The sequence below is a fragment of the Pelodiscus sinensis genome, chromosome 6 (genome assembly GCF_052426305.1).
Source record: "Pelodiscus sinensis isolate ZL-2025 chromosome 6, ASM5242630v1, whole genome shotgun sequence".
Classification (NCBI taxonomy): Eukaryota; Metazoa; Chordata; order Testudines; family Trionychidae; genus Pelodiscus; species Pelodiscus sinensis.
Window position 1 is genome coordinate 85,395,589 of NC_143057.1, and position 18,441 is coordinate 85,414,029.

The 18,441-nt window shown below is 48.7% G+C and overlaps 1 protein-coding gene across 1 annotated transcript in view; it reads right to left on the bottom strand.

The window, feature by feature from the left end:
• Nucleotides 1–18,441, bottom strand: part of ANKRD31 (ankyrin repeat domain 31) — a 147,033-nt gene that overhangs the window by 110,550 nt on the left and 18,042 nt on the right. Inside the window, exons 7-9 of the mRNA XM_089779540.1 lie at nucleotides 14,979–15,626; nucleotides 11,855–12,147; nucleotides 10,381–10,532 (exon numbers count right to left, since the gene is read on the bottom strand). Coding sequence (XP_089635666.1) covers nucleotides 10,381–10,532; nucleotides 11,855–12,147; nucleotides 14,979–15,626 — 1,093 coding nt within the window. The remainder of the gene's footprint in view (nucleotides 1–10,380; nucleotides 10,533–11,854; nucleotides 12,148–14,978; nucleotides 15,627–18,441) is intronic.

Consider the following 18,441-nt stretch of genomic DNA (forward strand, 5'->3'; position numbering starts at 1 on the left):
CCAGACATTCCGACAAAGGGAAGGTGGGCAGGATTGGAATGGACATAAGCAACACATCTCGAAGAACAACGGTTACAAGGTAAGTAACCTTTTTTTCTTCTTCAAGTGCTTGCTTATGTCCATTCCACTTAGGTGATTCCCAAGCAATACCCACAGAGGAGGGGTCAGAATCCTAAGAAGAAACAGACTGCAACACTGCTCTGCCAACAACTGCATCCTGTCTAGCCTGTTGTGTAATTGCATAATGGTTAGTGAAACTATGGCCCGAAGACCATGTGGCAGCTCTACAAATGTCTGATTGACACCTGTGCCACGAATGCTGTTGAGGAGGCCTGGGCCCTGGTAGAGTGGGCCGTGAGAGGCAGGGCCGACTTCTCCTTTAGGTCATAACATGCACTGATACATGCCGTGATCCATGAGGACAGGCACTGAGCTGACATCGGGAGGCCTTTCATTCTGTCTGCTATAGAGACAAAGAGCCAAGTAGACCTACAAAACTGTCTTGTTCTTTCCAAAGAAAAGGCTAGAGCCCTCCTAACATCTAGCATGTGTAGTGCTTGCTCTTTCTCATCTGCATGCGGCTTCGGATAGAAAACTGGCAGGAAAATCTCCTGGGACATATGGAACAGGAATGCTACTTTAGGTAGAAAGGCGGGGTGCAGATGTAGGGTCACCTTGACCTTATGAAACACCATTTATGGCAGCTCTGAAGAAAGAGCCTGCAACTCAGATACTCTTCTAGCTGAGGTGATAGCCATAAAAAAGGACACCTTTCAAGATAGGTGAGAGAGAGAGAGCACATAGCCAATGGCTCAATAGGGGCCCGCATAAGTCCCCGGAGCACTAAGTTTAGGTCCTACTGTTGGATAGGCTGCCTAACCTAGAGCTTACCCAAACTCCTCAGAAAATGTTTGACGATGACATGGATGAAGACAGAGCCTCCTCCTTCCCCTTGCGATGGCTGCCAGGTGTACACCTACTGAGGAGGTGGACAACCCCTGCTGCTTGAGGTCGAGGAGGTAATCTAAGACTAGGGAGCTTGCACAGGGTCCCCACTTTTCTGTATGACCCATGCTGAAAACCTCCTCCACTTGGCCTGATAGGTCGCCCTGGTAGAGGGGTTCCTATTCTCCATCAGTATCCATCTCATTGGGTCTGAACAGAGGAGCTCCCCTCTCGCAGCCAAGGATCCTCCAAGTCATGAGATGGAGAGAATGTAGGTTCGGGTAGGCTCTGGTTGAGCTCTTGCATCAATAGGTCCGGGAAGAGCAGGAAGGCAATGGGATCCTCCACCAATAGCGACACCAGCGTGGTGTACTAGTGTTGGCGGGGCCAGGCTGGGGCTATGAGAATCAATGTTGCCTTGTACTTCTTGACCCTCAGGAAAACCTTATGAACCAGGGGAAAGAAGGGGAAGGCGTAAAGGAGGCCTGCTGGCCACCGCATTGCCAGGGCATCCCCACTGACCCTGAGCCCTAGCCCCAGTAAGAGCAGAACCAGGTGCACTTCTTGTTGGATTGGGATGCGAAAAGGTCTAGTAGGGGAGTTCTCCACCTGCAGAAAAGAAGGTGTACCACCTCTTCCTTGAGAGACCACTCGTGCGACGAGAAGGCCCTGCTGAGGCAGTCTGCTGGGGTACTGCAGGCCCCTGGGAGGTAGGTCACCTGCAGGTGAACCCCCTGCACAATGAAAAGGTCCCCAAGGGCTAAAGCCTCCTGACAGAGGGGAGAAGATTGAGCACCCCCATGTGGGTTGATATAATACATCGCTGCTGTGTTGCGCTGCATCGAGGGAGGGCGCTGAGCAAAGGGGACCCCATAGCACACTTTGCTCTCCCTCAGCCACCAGTCCAACATTGACAGGACCTCCGGAGGGACAGTAAACACAGTATCAATGTGGTCGTGAGCGGAACCCTTGACAATCAAACCTGAAGGGGTCGGAGGCGCAGCCTGGCATATTGCACCATGTAAGTGCGTGCCGCCATGTGACCCAATAGTTTCAAGCAGTGCCTCGCCATTGTCATAAGGATGGCCTGGAGGCGCTGAATAATGTCCTTTATGGACATGAATATGGAGCTCGGAAGGGACGCCCGCCCCATTGTGGCATCTAGCCTCACTCCCACAAACTCTATTTGGGTATGTCTACACTACAGCACTAATTCGAACTAACTTAATTCGAATTAGTTAATTAGAACTAAGCTAATTCGAACTAGTGCATCTAGACCTAAAAACTAGTTCGAATTAGCATTTTGCTAATTCGAACTAGCATGTCCACATAGAACCAAAGTTAAGGCTGGCCGGAAGCAGTGCCAGCAGGGCATCAGATTAGGACTTAGAGCGTGGAGCTGCTGTTTCACGCTAGCCGAGGGCTGTGCTTAAAGGGACCTGATCCCCACCCCAGACAGACAGTTCTCAGGGGTTCCCCACCTGCAAAGCAGTCCTGGCTTGGAGTGCCCTGAGTGCCCACACTTGGCACATCACAGCACTCGGCCATCAGCCCGGCTGCACTTGCCGCAGGCTGCCATCCGGGGAGGGGGGTCAATCGGGGGGCTGCAGGAGAGCTTCCACCCCGAGGAGCCCGCAGAGCCACCCCAGTCCTCCCCATCGGGGGCTCATACCCCATTCCTCCCTCACCTCCTTCCACTTATCCCTCCCTAGCCCCCCTTCCTGATGTACAAAATAAAGGACATGTGTGTTCAAAACTAGAAACTCTCTTTATTGAACAAAACTCGGGGAGACTGGGAAAAGGGAAGAGAAAGGGTGGGAGAGGGGAGGGCAACTAAAATGATTAGGGGTTTGGAACAGGTCCCATATGAAGAGAGGCTAAAGAGACTGGGACTTCTCACCTTAGAAAAGAGGAGACTGAGGGGGATATGATAGAGATCTATAAAAGCATGAGTAGTGTGGAGAGGGTGCATAAAGAAAAGTTCTTCATTAGTTCCCATAATAGAAGGACTAGAGGACACCAAATGAAATGAATGGGTAGCAGGCTTCAAACTAATAACAGAAAGTTCTTCTTCACAAAGCAAATAGTCAACCTGTGGAACTCCTTGCTGCAGGAGGCTGTGAAGACTAGAACTAGAACAGAGTTTAAAGAGAAGTGAGATAAAGTCATGGAGGTTGGGTCCATGGAGTGCTATTAGCCAGGGGGTAGAAATGGTGTCCCTGGCCTCTGTTTGTGGAAGGCTGCAGATGGATGGCATGAGACAAATGGCTTGGTCATTGTCTTCGGTCCATCCCCTCCAGGGTACCTAGTGTTGGCCGCTGTCGGCAGATAGGCTACTGGGCTAGATGGACCTTTGGTCTGACCCAGTATGGCCATTCTTATGTTCTTATGTTCTAAGCTCAGGGCTCAGGGTCGGGGGTCTCACTGGACCACCCTGATTTTCATGCAAACTTGCTCCTGGGTAGCCAGGCTGGCAGCTATCCTGCCCTAGACGGCCACTTTCCTGTGCCTAGTGCGGAGGTCGTGGATGAGGTCCACGATGTCTGCATTAGACCAGGCGGGCGCCCGCCTCTTGCGGACCTGGGCAGGCTCCCGGGAGCCGCCAGCCTGGTCCCGGGAAGAGGTGGAGGGCTGGGTGGCAGCGGGTGGCTGGCTTGTGCCATGCCAGGTGCAGGGTCTGCTGGCTGGGTGCTGGCAGGCTTGCACCTGGCACGGGCACCGTAGCCAGACCGTGCCCCTTTAAGGGCTCCGGGGCTGGGAGGGGGGCAGAAGAGTTTCCCTTGTGGTGCCCACAGTGGCCACCACGGAAAGCTGGGGAGGGCTAGCCTCCCACTAGTTCGAATTAAGTGGCTACACAGCCCTTAATTCGAACTACTTAATTCGAACTAGGCGTTAGTCCTCGTAGAATGAGGTTTACCTAGTTTGAATTAAGCGCTCCGCTAGTTCGAATTAAGTTCAAACTAGCGGTTTGCCTGTGTAGCGCCTATCAAAGTTAATTCGAACTAATGTCTGTTAGTTCGAATTAACTTTGTAGTGTAGACATACCCTTTGAGTGGGGATGAGGGTTTAACATAAGACCCAGCTGGGAGAAGGTTTCCCTGGCTAACGCAATATGGGACAGTATCTGGTCTCTGGAACGACCCCTTATGAGCCAGTGGAGCCCTTTCCTCCTTAGAAAGACAGCTACCTCTGCCATACATTTGGTGAACACCCTGGGAGCAGAGGAAAGGTCAAATGGCAGGACCACAAACCAATAGTGGTCGCCACCCACTACAAAATGCAGAAACTGTCTGTGGAGAGGGACAATGGATATGTGAAAATATGTGTCCTTCAAATCGAGGGCAGCGTACCAGTCCCCTAGATCGAGTGATGGAATGATGGAGGCTAACGTCACCATCCTGAACCTTGATTTCCTTATGAAGGCGTTGAGCCCTCTGAGGTCTAGAATGGGGCGAAGGCCCCTTTTGGACTTCGGAATGAGGAAGTAATGGGAATAAAATCCCTTTCCCCTGAATGTGAGGGGAACCTCTTCTACCGCCCCCAAAGATAGGAGTGAAGTGACCTCCTGACGAAGAAGGTCCCAGAAGAGGGACAAGGAGGAGGGTGGGAAGGAAGGGAAGAGAGGAATGGGTGTCGAGGACTCACTGGTCCGAAGTGATGGAGCGCCAGGAATGATGGAGAGGGGAAGTCTGTCTGAGAAGAAGCGATCTAGCACTGGGGCTGGTACTCCATCCTTGGACACACCTTCAAAAGCCTGACCTTGGGCCCCAGGAGTTATTAGGGGGCCCTTGGTTCTGATCGGAGGCCAAACAAGAGCACCTCCTGGGGCCTCTGGCATTATTCCCCCTACTCCTCCATCTGTTGTCAAACCTGGAGCCTTGTTGGTACCGCCTCTGTGGTCTCACGTTCAGCGAGAGACACTGCGGGGCGGGGGTATGAATACTCAGGGACTTCAATGTTGCCCTAGAATCCTTAAGACTGTGTAACTTGCTATCAGTCTGTTCCAAAAAAAGTCCCTACCCCTCAAAAGGCGGATCCTGAAGCGTTGTCTATACTTCAGGGGGAATGCCAGAGACCTGAAGCCACGAGCTTCTGTGCATTAACTATGCCCGTGGCCATTGATCATACCACCAAATCTGCTCTGTCCAGTACAGCCTAAAGGGCCATCCTGGAGACCACCTTTCCCTTCTCAAATTCCTGTTGGGACCCCTGAGGGAGCTTGGCTTTAAACGTATTGACAGCCGCCCAAGAGTTGTATGTGTATTTGCTGAGCATTGCTTGTTGGTTTGCAATTCTCAGCTGCAGCTCAGCCGTCACATAAGCCTTTCGCCCTAAGAGATCTAGTTTTCTAGGTTTCTTACTCTTAGGGATGGGACCCAGTTGACCCTGCCTTTCCTTTTGGCAGGTGGCATGCACCACCGCTGAGCCAAGGGGTGGATGGGTGAATAGAGGTTCATGCCCGGCCTATGGCACAAAGTACCATCTCTCGACCCCGTTTTGAGTGAGTCGGTGGTATGGAGGCTGGTGTCTGCCAGAAGATTTTTGTAATTTTTGCCACTGTCTTATTGAGAGGGAGGGTGATCCTTGCTGGGAATCAGCTGTAAGTATGTCCACCATTGGATCCGCATCCTCCTTGACCTCCTTGGCCTGCACCCCCAAGTTTTGGGCCAGACGCTTGAGGAGACCCTGATGCGTTTGCATGTCCATGGCTGGCACAGCTGGGGACAGGTCCGCCAAGGTTTCATCTGGTGATGAGGACGAGGAGTCCCTCTGCGGTGGTGGCCCTTCTACAGGCACAGTTGGCAGGGATTGAGTGGGCTGCATCTGGTTAGAGCCCAATGAGGGTGGTTGCTGAGGTGGACGTGCAGAGTCCCCACTCAACCCCGGGAGGCTGGCTCTTCTCTCTGACCAGGGCCTCTTGTTAGTGGGGTAGCTGAGGGGGTAGCCCTATGGTCTGAGTATGACGAGGCCACCACCGATCCTGACCTGGAAGAGCCCTGGCCCTGGGCTTGGTGGTACTCTCAGGGGGCCCAAAAGGGCCACTAAGTAGGTGGCTGCTATTGCGGGGACTATGACTGCACCGTAGTCGGACTGGCCCTCCTTGAGCAGTGCTGCGAACGAGACCAACACCAAGACCGGGATTGGTGCCAGGACCTCGACCTGTGCATGGACCCTGACCTCTGTGACCTGGCAGAACAACGCAATGAGGCCCTAGACAACAAGGATTCCACATCTGACTCAGAGGAGCATTCCGATGTGGACCACGGCAGTCCTCAGATGATGCCTGCTCATGACAGTGGCTGTGCTGTGCCATAGCCAATGGTTTCCCCTGGTGTGGCAGTGGCGGTGCCAGCTGGAGCATAGACAAAGACTCTGGCGCTGGGAGATGTGGCGCTGGTGGCACTGGAGGGACGGTTGTCCTAATCCGCACAGATCCTGCACTGGCGGGGTCGGTGCCGTTATCACAGTCAGTGCCAGACTTGATTCACATCCCGAGTGATGGGGGAGGTGGCACCGAAGGAGGTGACAGAGCCACCCTAACCCCATGGCGTTCCCAGCCCGCGCGCACCTCTGTACCATGAGGTGCCAGCCTGGGGAGGACGTGAGCTCTATCAGCTCCCGAGCTGCCAGAAACGTATCTGGGGTTGAAGGCTGTGGGACCTCCTCCATGGACAGGTCCTGGGCCTCCATGCTGCTTGCCCATGCAGGGCTCGGTCTGTGCGGATGGTGCACTGGAGATGAAGCCTCGGGGCATCCCCTCGCGGATGCGCCCCTTGGTCCTGTCTCAAGGGTGATCTCCTTCTTCGCACCATCTTGCGTGCACTCAATGCCGGGGACTGGGAGCGGTGCCTTGGCACCGGCCGGTGCTCCAATGCCGTGAAGTGCTTTGAGATATGTCCAACGTCCCGGATTGACCCTGGTGGGCTTCTCATCGACTATGCTGATTCCGGTGCTGGTGATTGGAGTGATGACTTCATCAGGAGTAGCTTGAGTCTAGAATCATGTTCTCTCTTAGTCCTTGGCTTAAAGGATTTACAAATCATCCAGGAGTCCATCAAATGGCCTTCCCCCAGGCACTTTAGGCACTCGTTGTGTGGGTCACTGCAGGGCATAGGCTTCAAGCAGTGCAGGCAAGGTTTGAAGCCCTGAGGCCCTGGCATATCCCCCACAAAGGGGGGAAAATGGGAGCGAACTATCTATTAACAATTCTAGCAACAGAAACTCAAAACACTAAGAACTATTTACAAGAGATAAGAGTGCTAAGGGCACACTTGCGATAGCAAGCCAAGCGTTCCAGCAACCATCATGAGCGGTAAGAAGGAATTGAGGGGGTGAGGGCCAGCCAGGGAATATATGCGTGGTTATACTGGCGCCATTCCAGGGGGCTCCTTGGCTGGCCCAACGGGTACTGCTAAGGGTAAAAAGCTTCTGGAACTTGTGCATGCGGCACGTGCACGCCTAAGTGGAATGGACATAAGCAAGCACTCGAAGAAGAATCTTGTCAACACAAATTTTTGTCCAACTACTAACCTGTCAAAAACAGACATTTCAGAATGTTGTTCAAATAAAATAGGTAAACATAAATCACACACACTAAAGATATTTAATTCTATAAATTTTGCAGCAATTTCTTCTTGATATCAAATGGGTTCAATGCACAGAATAAAACAATATGGCTTTTAAACAGCTGTTGTTTTAAACTCTTGGCTGTCTACATTTAAGGCAAAGTGTATTAAATCTTTTTCACGATCAAATCTGCTATTGTGAGCCACAGTCCCTTAAAAGAAAAGCAGTCAGTATATAGTCATTCCTCTCTTTCTTACCAGAACTATGGCACCTAAATTAGCAATTTTGTGTTTTGTGTATACAGGCAGTCCCCAGGTTACGTACAAGATAGGGACTGTAGGTTTGTTCTTAAGTTGAATCTGTATGTAAGTCGGAACTGGCGTCCAGATTCAGCCGCTGCTGAAACTGACCGCCAGTTCTGACTTACATACAGATTCAACTTAAGAACCCCAAGTCAGCTGCTGCTGAAACTGATCAGCTGCTGATTCCAGGAAGCCCGGTGCAGAGCAACTGTGCCTCGGGCTTCCTGTAGTCAGCGCTGGTCAGTTTCAGCAACGGCTGACTTAGGTACGCCTGGGGCAGAGCAGCTGGGGTGCTGCTGGGTTGCTCCAGTAGCGCTGCTCCTCAGTGCTACTGGACCAACCCAGCAACACCCCAGCTGCTCTGCCCCAGGCGTCCTGATTCAGCTGCTGCTGAAACTGACCAGCAGCGGCTGAATCAGGACGCCTGGGGCAGAGCAGCTGGGGTGCTGCCGGGTTGGTCCAGTAGTGCCCAGAGCGGTGCTGCGGGACCAACCGGCAGCGCCCCAGCTGCTCTGCCCCAGGGTCCACAACAAAAGCCTGGTCTGCTGGGGGGAGGGGCACACTAGCTGCGCCCCTCCCCCCCCCCCCAGCAGACCAGGGACACGGGGAGCAAAGCCGCAGCGGCGGGGTGCCTCGCCTCTGAGGCTTTGCTCTGGCGCAGGACCCGCCGCGGCTGCGGATTTGCTCCCGGTGCCCCTGGTCTCCTGGGGACCGTCTCTAGCAGACCAGAGGCACCGCGAGCAAAGCCGCAGCCTCGGCTTTGCCCTTCATGATGTGGAGAAGTGTTCCAGGGTAGCTGTCTATGCTAGAAGGCAGAAGGATCCTGGATGGGCATGGATTCTGGACAGGCAGGAGGTGTGGCAAGGACATGCATTGTGCAGACCCACTAGTTTAAAATTTTGTTCATGTGGAGTAGAGAGCTACCCTTCTCCATATTCTGTGGTTGTAGGCTATTTGTGCACCCTGATGGTTGTGGCTAAAGATTCAAAACTTCAGCCTGCTGATATTTTGAAATGTAAGAAAAGACCATTTACATTAACTTTGCTCTGTGCAATAGGATTTGGTCATACCCAGTCACAATGGAAACACAAAAGTGAGTTTTATTTTGAATATTTTGTTTAAAAAAAATTTGCTCTTGAATGAAAACTTGTTGATGACTTCATTTTAAACATGTTAGTTATCTGATTAGAAAACCCATCAAAAACATGGTTATAGTGGAAATACTGATAATCCTTCATGAAAACTGTACTGCTGAGCAATGGCAAAATTTACAAATAACAAATATGATACTACTATTGTAGCTCATATAACTTATACCTTCATAAAAGTTCTTAAATTAGGGACACAGTTAAAGCCAAACTTGACTTACATAAATGAAAATAATAGTAACCCACCAATCTTAAAAGTAATTATAGTCCAGTGGTAAGTGGGCTTGAAAAGAAGTAAGGAGGCCCAGATTTAAATCTGTGCTCTGTTGCAGACTTCCTGTAAAACCCTAGCAAGTCTCTTTACACCTCAGTTCCTCAGACGTAAAAATGGAACTAACAAGACTTCTCTATTTTACAGGCTATTATGAGACTATGGCTGTGTCTACACTGGGCCACTCATTCCGGAAAATAAGCCGCTTTTCCGGAATAAGCTGTGAGCTGTCTACACGGGCTCTTGAATTTCTGGAAAAGCAATGATGCTCTACTGTACAAAATCAGCTGCTATTCCGGAAAAACTATTCTGCTCCCGCTCGGGCATAAGTCTTTATTCCGGAACACTGTTCCGGAAAAGGGCCAGTGTAGACAGCCCAGTAGTCTTTTCCAGAAAAAAGCCCCGATCGCGAAAATGGCGATCGGGGCTCTTTTCTGGAAAAGCGCGTCTACATTGGCCACAGACGCTGTTCCGGAAAAAGGGCTTTTCCGGAAAAGCAGCCTGCCAATGTAGACGCTCCTTTTCCGGAAAAACTGAAAACGGAATAGTATTCCGTTTTAAGCAGTTCCGGAAATCCATGCCAGTGTAGACACAGCCTAAATGTAATACAGAGCATGAGGTGCACAGAAATAATTGCAAAAGATGTTATAAAAGTACATGAAAGAGATTGAAAGCTGCCATCTGCTCCACGGGAATGCTATCCTGTGCATGTTGAGTCAGATGGACTTCAGAGAGACTCTGCACAGGCATAGGAGTTTGATTTGTGGATCCAAATGCAGGATCAGGACATATATTTGTGTTCTATATCTATATTTTTTGTGTGTGTTGGTGTTTCTGAATACTCAATCATTTCAGTAACAATGTTATAAAATTAGATTTTCACTCTTGAAAAGTCTTCTTAAATTTTATGAAGGTTTTGTGTAAGCAGGTCTATTATTCGACTCTGTACTGTAACTATGGAATAAAAACTTGTACAAATTATTGTGGAGTATTATTGAAACTGATGTATATGGAGCTTTTAAAAAAGGTAGTTCATAAATCCACGTTTCAGTGTCTTTGAAAATGCTATCTAACAAATGTATACTTTTTTGGTTCAGTATGTTCGAATCACTTAACAGAAGGGTAGTTTATCTGGCAAATAAATGTCAGAAGTATCTCTTACTAATTTTCTTTGCAAGCCTTTGGCTTTTCCTTGTTTGCTCATCCTTGGCGTTTCCATCTATAGTTGATCCTGGGTATGTACTGGTTTCCAGCTCTGAATGCAGTTCTTTGCTGTCCTTACAAGCAAAATCTTGTGTTCTATTGATGAGAGATTTGTTTAGAATTAAGACAAATATTCTGCACTCTATAAACACCAATGTAATATTTACACGAGATTATTTTTAAATTAAGTTGTAAAGGTTTATAATTATGTGCAGATGCGTACTACGCATGATCACAAAAACTTCAATGCTGAGGTGGGGAACCTAAGACCCAGAGGCAGTCCCCAGTTTACCTGGATCTGGACCCCAAGGCTCAGGGTTCTCACCAGCACTGAGGAGCCTGCAGTGATGCTCCAGCCCCATGCCGTCCCTTGCGGGGCTGGAACACACAAAATCTACTAGGCTGGACTCCCCTAGGTTCTGGTGTGAGAGAGGAATGTGGAGAGCGTCTTTCTCCTTCTCAGTTGGAGTCCATGTCAGTGAGGTTTTGGGGCTTTTTTCCTCTCACTTGTGTATGACCCCTGCCTGATTCTTCTGTGGGTCAGCAGCCCCCAACCCAAAAAAGGTTCCCTGCCCCTGACTGGAATATACAGTAAACTTCCGATAATCTGGCACCTTTAGGACCCAGGGGGTTCTGGATTATCAAATATGCTGAACTATCGGAAGGAGGAGCTATGAGGGGTCTGGGGTGGGGGGGATGCCACCCCAGATCCCTCATAGCCCCCCTTCTGATAGTCCGGCTCTGCCCCAGGCATCCCCGATTCAGCTGCTGCTGGTCAGTTTCAGCAGCGGCTGAATCGGGGACGCCTGTGGCAGAGCAACTGGGGTGCTGCCGGGTTGGTCCAGTAGCGCCGCCCCTCGGTGCTGTGAGACCAACCTGGCAGCACCCCAGCTGCTCTTGGGGATGCCGGGGGCAGAGCAGCTGGGGTGCTGCCGGGTTGGTCCGATAGCACTGCCCCTCGGGGCTGCGGGACCAACCCGGCAGCACCCCAGCTGTTCTTGGGGATGCCAGGGGAAGAGCAGCTGGGGTGCTGCCAGTTTGGTCCCGTAGCGCCACCCCTCGGCACTGCGGGACCAACCTGGCAGCACCCCAGCTGCTCTGCCCCTGGCTTCCCCATTTGGCTGCTGGTCAGTTTCAGCAGCAGCTGAATCGGGGAAGCCGGGCGCAGAGCAGCTCCAATTGTCCGGCTGCCCGGAGCACTTCCGGGTTCCAGATGGTGCCGGACCATCAGGAGTGCCGGACCATTGGATGACGGACCAGTGGAGTTTTACTGTAAATCACTGTAAAAATACCCTTGAGTGTTTACAGAAAATGTAAAATCTTTACCTTTCATACAACTTAAATGCACATTTAAATAGAGACACAAACAATTCATGGATGAAGAGAAGTAAGCCTTTTATGGTGTATATATATCATACCCAAAGTCTTTAGATGAAGTTTTATTTCCTCTTTCTTCATCTTTGCTACATATTCTCTGATGTGTTTCTTCTGGTGTTTTTTGACAATTAGAAGCTTCTTCAATGTGCTTTTTAGTACAGTTTTCTCTTAATCGAGTTGACTTTTTTAATGTACATGAAGTTGTTTTGGTAGTTTCTACACCTGAGGTATTCTCTACTGAACATGAATTTCCTTCACTAGCTTGTTCGTCATTAGCGGCAACATTCCTGCAATCTGAAATTAGCAAGTCCTGGTTTTTCTGGTCATCTACAAGCTGTGACAAAAAGAATTTTTTCAAATTACTGGTAGTCATTATATTAAAAGGAATGCTGTTTCTGGATTATGACATGCAGTGCTAAAAGCAAAGTGTCATTTAAGGTATATAGGTAAACATGGATAAAGAGCAAATGAAGCCCGGGAAATTCAAATCCCGGGCTTCATTTGCAATTGCGGTATGCCTACATTACCCCGCTAGTTCGAACTAGCGGGGTAGTGTAGACATACCCCTAGTGTGGTTCACTGTCCCATGTAGTGGCACTTAGACCACGTACAGTGAAAGGATAGGAACAAGGGAGCTCTACAGCCTAAGATGAGAGCCAGCTGGCTTTATAGCTCAAGCTGTAGAGGCTCCTAAACTAAGGTCCTGGCTTCAACTCTACCTGGTGGCAGTTACACAGTTGTCTTCCCTAAAGATATAGACCAGAATCTTAACTGCAATACTGAAGAATGACTGGAAGCAAAACTACACTAGAAAATTAGGTTGGTTTAATGATGTTGGTCAAAAGTGTGAAAAATCCATATCCTGAGCTGAACAGTGAATCTACCCTAAGTCACTGTGTAGCCAGCTCTAGGTTGTCTGGAGAATTGTTCCATCAACTTAGCTATTGTTTCTTGGGGAGGTGGATTACCTACACTACTCCTTTTAGAGCAGGTAGTGTTGACACTGAAGCATCACAATGTTTTAAGTATAGACAAGCCCATATACTGAGCTCCAAGCAGCCACTCTACAGACATCAGAAATGAATACTTTATTGAAACAAGCCTTGTAAGAGGTCACAATTCTGATGGAATGAGTCTTCTGGAACTTTGAAATTATCTCATTTATTGTATGCTTCATTATACTTAGGATTATTTTGTGTTATTAATAAAATATCAGGTTTTTCAGTATACTTCACACTGCTCTGGAGAAGCAAAACAGCTGTAAACTATCTTAACTAGATAACAATAACCAGGTTTATTGTTGATTTATAGCACCAAAATTATGCTTCCTAGGAAGCTGGAGCATAACAGTGAATCTGGCTCAACACTTGTAAGGGAGGTCTATTGCTCTCAATAAAATAGGGTTTCCTCCTGCTACCACTATTCCTCTTTTCCTCAAGATCACTTGGACAGGAGATTCAAGTGGTTCTTTTCTTTAATGTCCCTCTGCCTCTGTGCTTCTAACCTGCTATGGATCCTCTCTGCAGGATGACTGCTGTGTAAGGATAACAGCAGTGGACAACTTGAATTCATCAGGGCAGGAAAGGAAAAAAGACCACTGGTAACCTCCACCCACATGAGCGTCTCAAAGGGAGGAGAATTATACTGAAATAATGGCTTGTCCTCAACATTTTTCCCTCAGTAAATTCTCCCCCCCCCCCACCACCACACAAACTCACACATATAACCATACATATATAACAATCCTTTCAGCTAATCAAGCTAGTCATTCTACAGGCAAGAAAAGACATTATTTCTATTTTTACATATCTGTGAGATGCTTGACTCTACGGTATCTAACACTGCATAGTACATGAAGCAAGAAGACAAAATTTATTGGGATTTCTCCATTCTATAAGTTCAATTACCGTATATTCCGGCGTACAAGACGACCTCTGAAGTTAAAAAACATCCCCCAAAAATCGGGGGTCGTCTTGTACGCCGGATGCCCCGCCGCCGGAGCCCCTCCGCGGCTTTGAAAGCCTCGGGGGAAGCCGGCGGCGGGGCATCCCAGGCGCGCATGGGCTGCCCCCCCGCCGGAGCCCCTCCGCGGCTTTGAAAGCCTCGGGGGAAGCCGGCGGCGGGGCATCCCAGGCGCGCATGGGCTGCCCCCCCCCGGAGCCCCTCCGCGGCGGCGCGGAGGAGCTCCGGAGGGGGGGGCAGCCCATGCGCGCCTGGGATGCCCCCCCGCCGGCTTTCCCCGAGGCTTTCAAAGCCGCGGAGGGGCTCCGGCGGGGGGGGGGGGGTCAGCCCAGGCGCTCCTGGCGGCTTTGCTCCCGGTGCCTCTGGTCTGCTGGGGACCATCTCCAGCAGACCAGGACACCGGGAGCAAAGGAGGCGGAGGGGCGCTGGGGTATAAGATGAAACCCTATCTTTTAATTAAAAAGATAGGGGGTCGTCTTATACGCCCAGTCGCCCTATACGCCGGAAAATACGGTAGTAGATTTTAAATAAAAAACAACATAATAAAAATATAAATTCCAGACACAGTAATTCTACAGCAAAATTAAATAACAGCTTAGAAAAAAATAACTCTTCTATAAAATATTGTAAGACTAGAGGACTTACCCAGCATTGCCTGGGTTTGAGGCTGGCTCAGGGTGGCAGGGGCCGCTCTCCAGCTTCTCCTTGGGGCTGCACAGCCTGCCCGTTGGCTGCTCCCAGCCTGGACCAGTGGGGCCGTGCGTTATGGTGCACAGCTGTTCCCCAGGTGCAGCCCAGGCTGGCAGGGGCTGTGTAGCACGGTGTGCGGCTGCTTGCTGGGGCTGGAGTGCTTGCTGCTCCCTGTGGTCATTCTAGAGTACAAATGTCTCCTGTGTTTGCTGCTTACCTGTGGTCAGTTGTGAGTATAATTGTTCATACTCCCTCTTTCCATTTGATGTGAAACAACCACATTCCTGCACATCCCATTGTCCTGGCACAGCCAAACCCTGACAATGCTTTAGGTTATGATAAGAGGAAGTTATATACCAAATGTGGTGGTCCTAGCTATTACCATTTAGAAGGAGTTCTTGAAGAAATGAACTCACAAATAGATGGACGGACACACAGACAGATGCACAAACTCTCTAAAATATATAGTAGATATACAAAACATTTCAAATGGGTATTAAAATATATACATACTTGTTCATATAAAGTATCCTGAAATGCAGACTCTGTTAATGACTTTATGTCTTCCAGTTGCATCATAGGAAATTGAGATTCAAAATTATTATCAGTTATTTGACTGCAATTATCTGTCTGGAAAATATTGAGTTCTGATCTCAAATGTTCTTGTTTATTGACCTCTCCTTCCTCCCCCACTACAGATTCTGAAAAGGAGTTCAGCGCTGTCAGAAGCTCTAGTGGCAGGTCCCTGCTGTTCTCACTTACTGATATATCTACAGATAGAGCATCACATTGACACTTTAATGTGTTGTGCAAGGGGTTTGTCAAGTCTGGACTCTCTGAATCACTAAGTGGCTTCAGCAAATCTCTAACTTCAAATTCATCTGTCATTATATTTTGTAAAGTTAATGTTTCCCTGGAAATCTTCTCTGATGTTGACAAAATAAAGTCAGCTGCAGACTTCTCAAGAGAATTATTTTTTACCCCGGTATTTATCTCTGTAGTGGTCATAGCCACACTCTGACAATCTTTTAAATATATTTTCTCTGGAAATACATTTGGTGGTATATATTCCTTTGGAGCTATGAATGCCTCTTGTACAATTGCATTTGACAGTAGGCTTCTTTCTGGAGAGTCATCTTCATCGTTTAATTGCTGTGAAATCTACAAGAAAAAATGTTTACAAAAATGGAGAAATATTTGTAAAAGCACGTAATTAATACTTACTTTATAGTTAATTGATACTCACAATATTATGTTTACAATTTTTGGATAAAGCTACATGGCCCTGTTCCCACAATGGAAAAATGCCTATCGACCCTAATAATAGTCATAATGGCTGAATAAACTGAGTTGTTGACACCCCTATTACTTAAGATTCAGGATAAGATGCAGAATAAATCTACCACTATTGCGAGATCAAAGGTCTCATCCTACTCTCAAGATACTAGTGTCCCATGTTAATGTTCAGGCTGATTTCTCTTTCTTTTTCAGCAGGACATTAAGTCATTATATAATCAAAACAAATAGTAGAAGTGCAGATGACTGCAGATACATTATGATATCTATGTTTTGTTTTTAAATCACATGCAACTAATGAAAGGGTTCAGAAAGTTTGTCCCACATCCAACACTGAATATTATGCAAAAAGTACAGTAAATATAGTTGCTATTTAGACTATGGATATAAAAAAATCTTTAAAATGATTAACTATATAAATGATAGAAATTGTATTGGTTATACTGTTTACTGCAGCTCCCAGCCCAGAGCAGGTGCCATGGCCAGTGCTTCCAGCCCCATGGGACTGCAGAGGCTCCTAGGGCTGCTGGGGTTCCCTGCCATGTATAGCCACTGGGGCTGCTGCATCTCCTGCAGCTGCCGGGGCTTCCACCATTCCCGGCTCTGCCAAAACTCTTGGTCCCACCTGGCCACCAGAGCAGCTGTGTTTCCTGCAGCTGCTGGGCCTCCTGCCACTCCTGGCCCTGCCAAGACTCCCAGCCCTGCATGACAACTGGGACAGCTGTATCTCCTGTAGCTGCCAAGATTCTCGCCACTCCCAGCCCTGCCAAGACTCCCTGCCCTGCAGGGCTACCATGGTTCCCAGGGCTGCTGCAGCTCCCGAGACTGCCACAACTTGCAGCCCCATGGGAATGTTGTGGCTACCATGGCTCCTGATCTCCTGGGGCTGCCGCTACTCCCAGCCCATCAGGACTGCTGGGGCTGCCACGACTACCTGGCTTGCTGCAGGGCTGCCAGGGCTGTTGCAGCTTCCGCACTACCTCGTGGCTCCCAGAAGTCCTATGAAGAGTTTAACTGGTGCTGATAAACAATAAGAATCAGCTTATCGGTTAGCTGGTTACCCGATTAAGCTTTTACATCTCTAATTTAGACTCATATTTAAGTAAGAAGGGACTATAATGATCATCTAATGCAGGGATGGGCAAAACGGCCTCAGCAGGCTGGATGTGTCCTGTCAAACAAGTTGATCCAGCCTGTGGAGGCCCTGCTGCTCCCCCGCCCCCAGGCCAATCAAAGCCTGGAGGCTGGGGAAAGCATGTGAAGTCTCCTCCCGCCCTGCCCTGCAAGGAGTGTGCGACATTTAGAAGCAATGGTCAGGAGCTCTGGCCCCGGCCATGGAGCTCCAGCTCTGGCTGTGCAGCTCCAGCCCCAGCTGCAGAGCCAGATGGCTGCAGAGTTCTGTCCTGGCTACGCAACTCTGGCCCCAGTCAAGGAGCCAGGCAGCTTCAGTTCTGCCCTGGTTGTAGAGCACTGCCCACTGCGGAGCTCTGCCCCACCTGCAGAGCTCTGGCCATGGCACTCCAGCCCTGGTAGCAGCGGGGCCAGCGGCATCTAGAGAGTTCCAGGGGGCTGGGGAAGCAGTGGGAGCAGGGTGGCGCCTGGGTCAGGAGGGGAGGGACCTCCCCTGTCCGGCAAAACCCCTTGTTCGGGACCAGTCAGGTCCCGAGGGTGCCAGACCAGCGAGGTTTAACCTGTAGTAATAAAACAATGAGAGGACAAAATCACTTAGAAGAAGAACCTTCTTCATATTTATTTATGGATTTTAAGAACTTGGAGCGTGCAGTCCTCTATGGAGACTAAATTTGCAGCACTATGATATAATCCAGTAACCAAGGTTGCAAATTAAAATTAAAAGATTTATTAGCAAGTGTGTATACAAAAGGGAATAGGAAAAGCAAATTTGTTAAATAACAGGAAAATGATTAGTCATGCCATAAATATGATTTCCAAAAGAGGCAAAGAATATTCTTAAATTATTATAACTATACAACATTTTAAGGGTCTGAGGCACGGAGGGACTCTGAAATGACAATCTGATCCAGTATGAAAAGCTACCTTTTACAATATGAAGCACTCGCAGTTAAATGCAATAAGGTGCTTGATCTTGGGCCTGTGCACTGTATGCACAGGATTAATTAAGGAAGAATTACAGGTTCTGAAACACCAATAATGGCCAACTTTTGAGAGAACATTAGAAAAAAAAAGATTATTGCAAGATACTAGGGTGTGAGGAAACTCAGAAGATAGAGAAATGGCGGAATAAATAGTTAGGGCTGTTATTCTGTCAAAATCAATAAAACCCAACTAGTCATTTTAGACTAACTCGGCTATCCCTCTGAAGCTTATCTACTCACTGTCTCTTTTTTTCTTCCTCCTCTTTCCTTCTCGCCCCCTCCCTCCTTCCCTTATTTATTCTTGGATCTGGACATCCAACATTCCTGTCATCTGAAGAAGTGAATTGCGCCCACGAAAGCTAATGATACCATCTACATGTTTTGTTAGTCTTTAAGGTGCTACTAGACTATTGGTTGTTTTTTGAAGTTTTTCCTGTTTTTCCTGTTACATCTGGCTCTGCAGCTGGGTTTTTCCGGTTACCCCTCAGAATCATTTTAGGATGTTAATGTTGTTTTGAGAACTACTGTAATACTTTAGGACTACCATTTTGCAGTGTTGTCTTCAA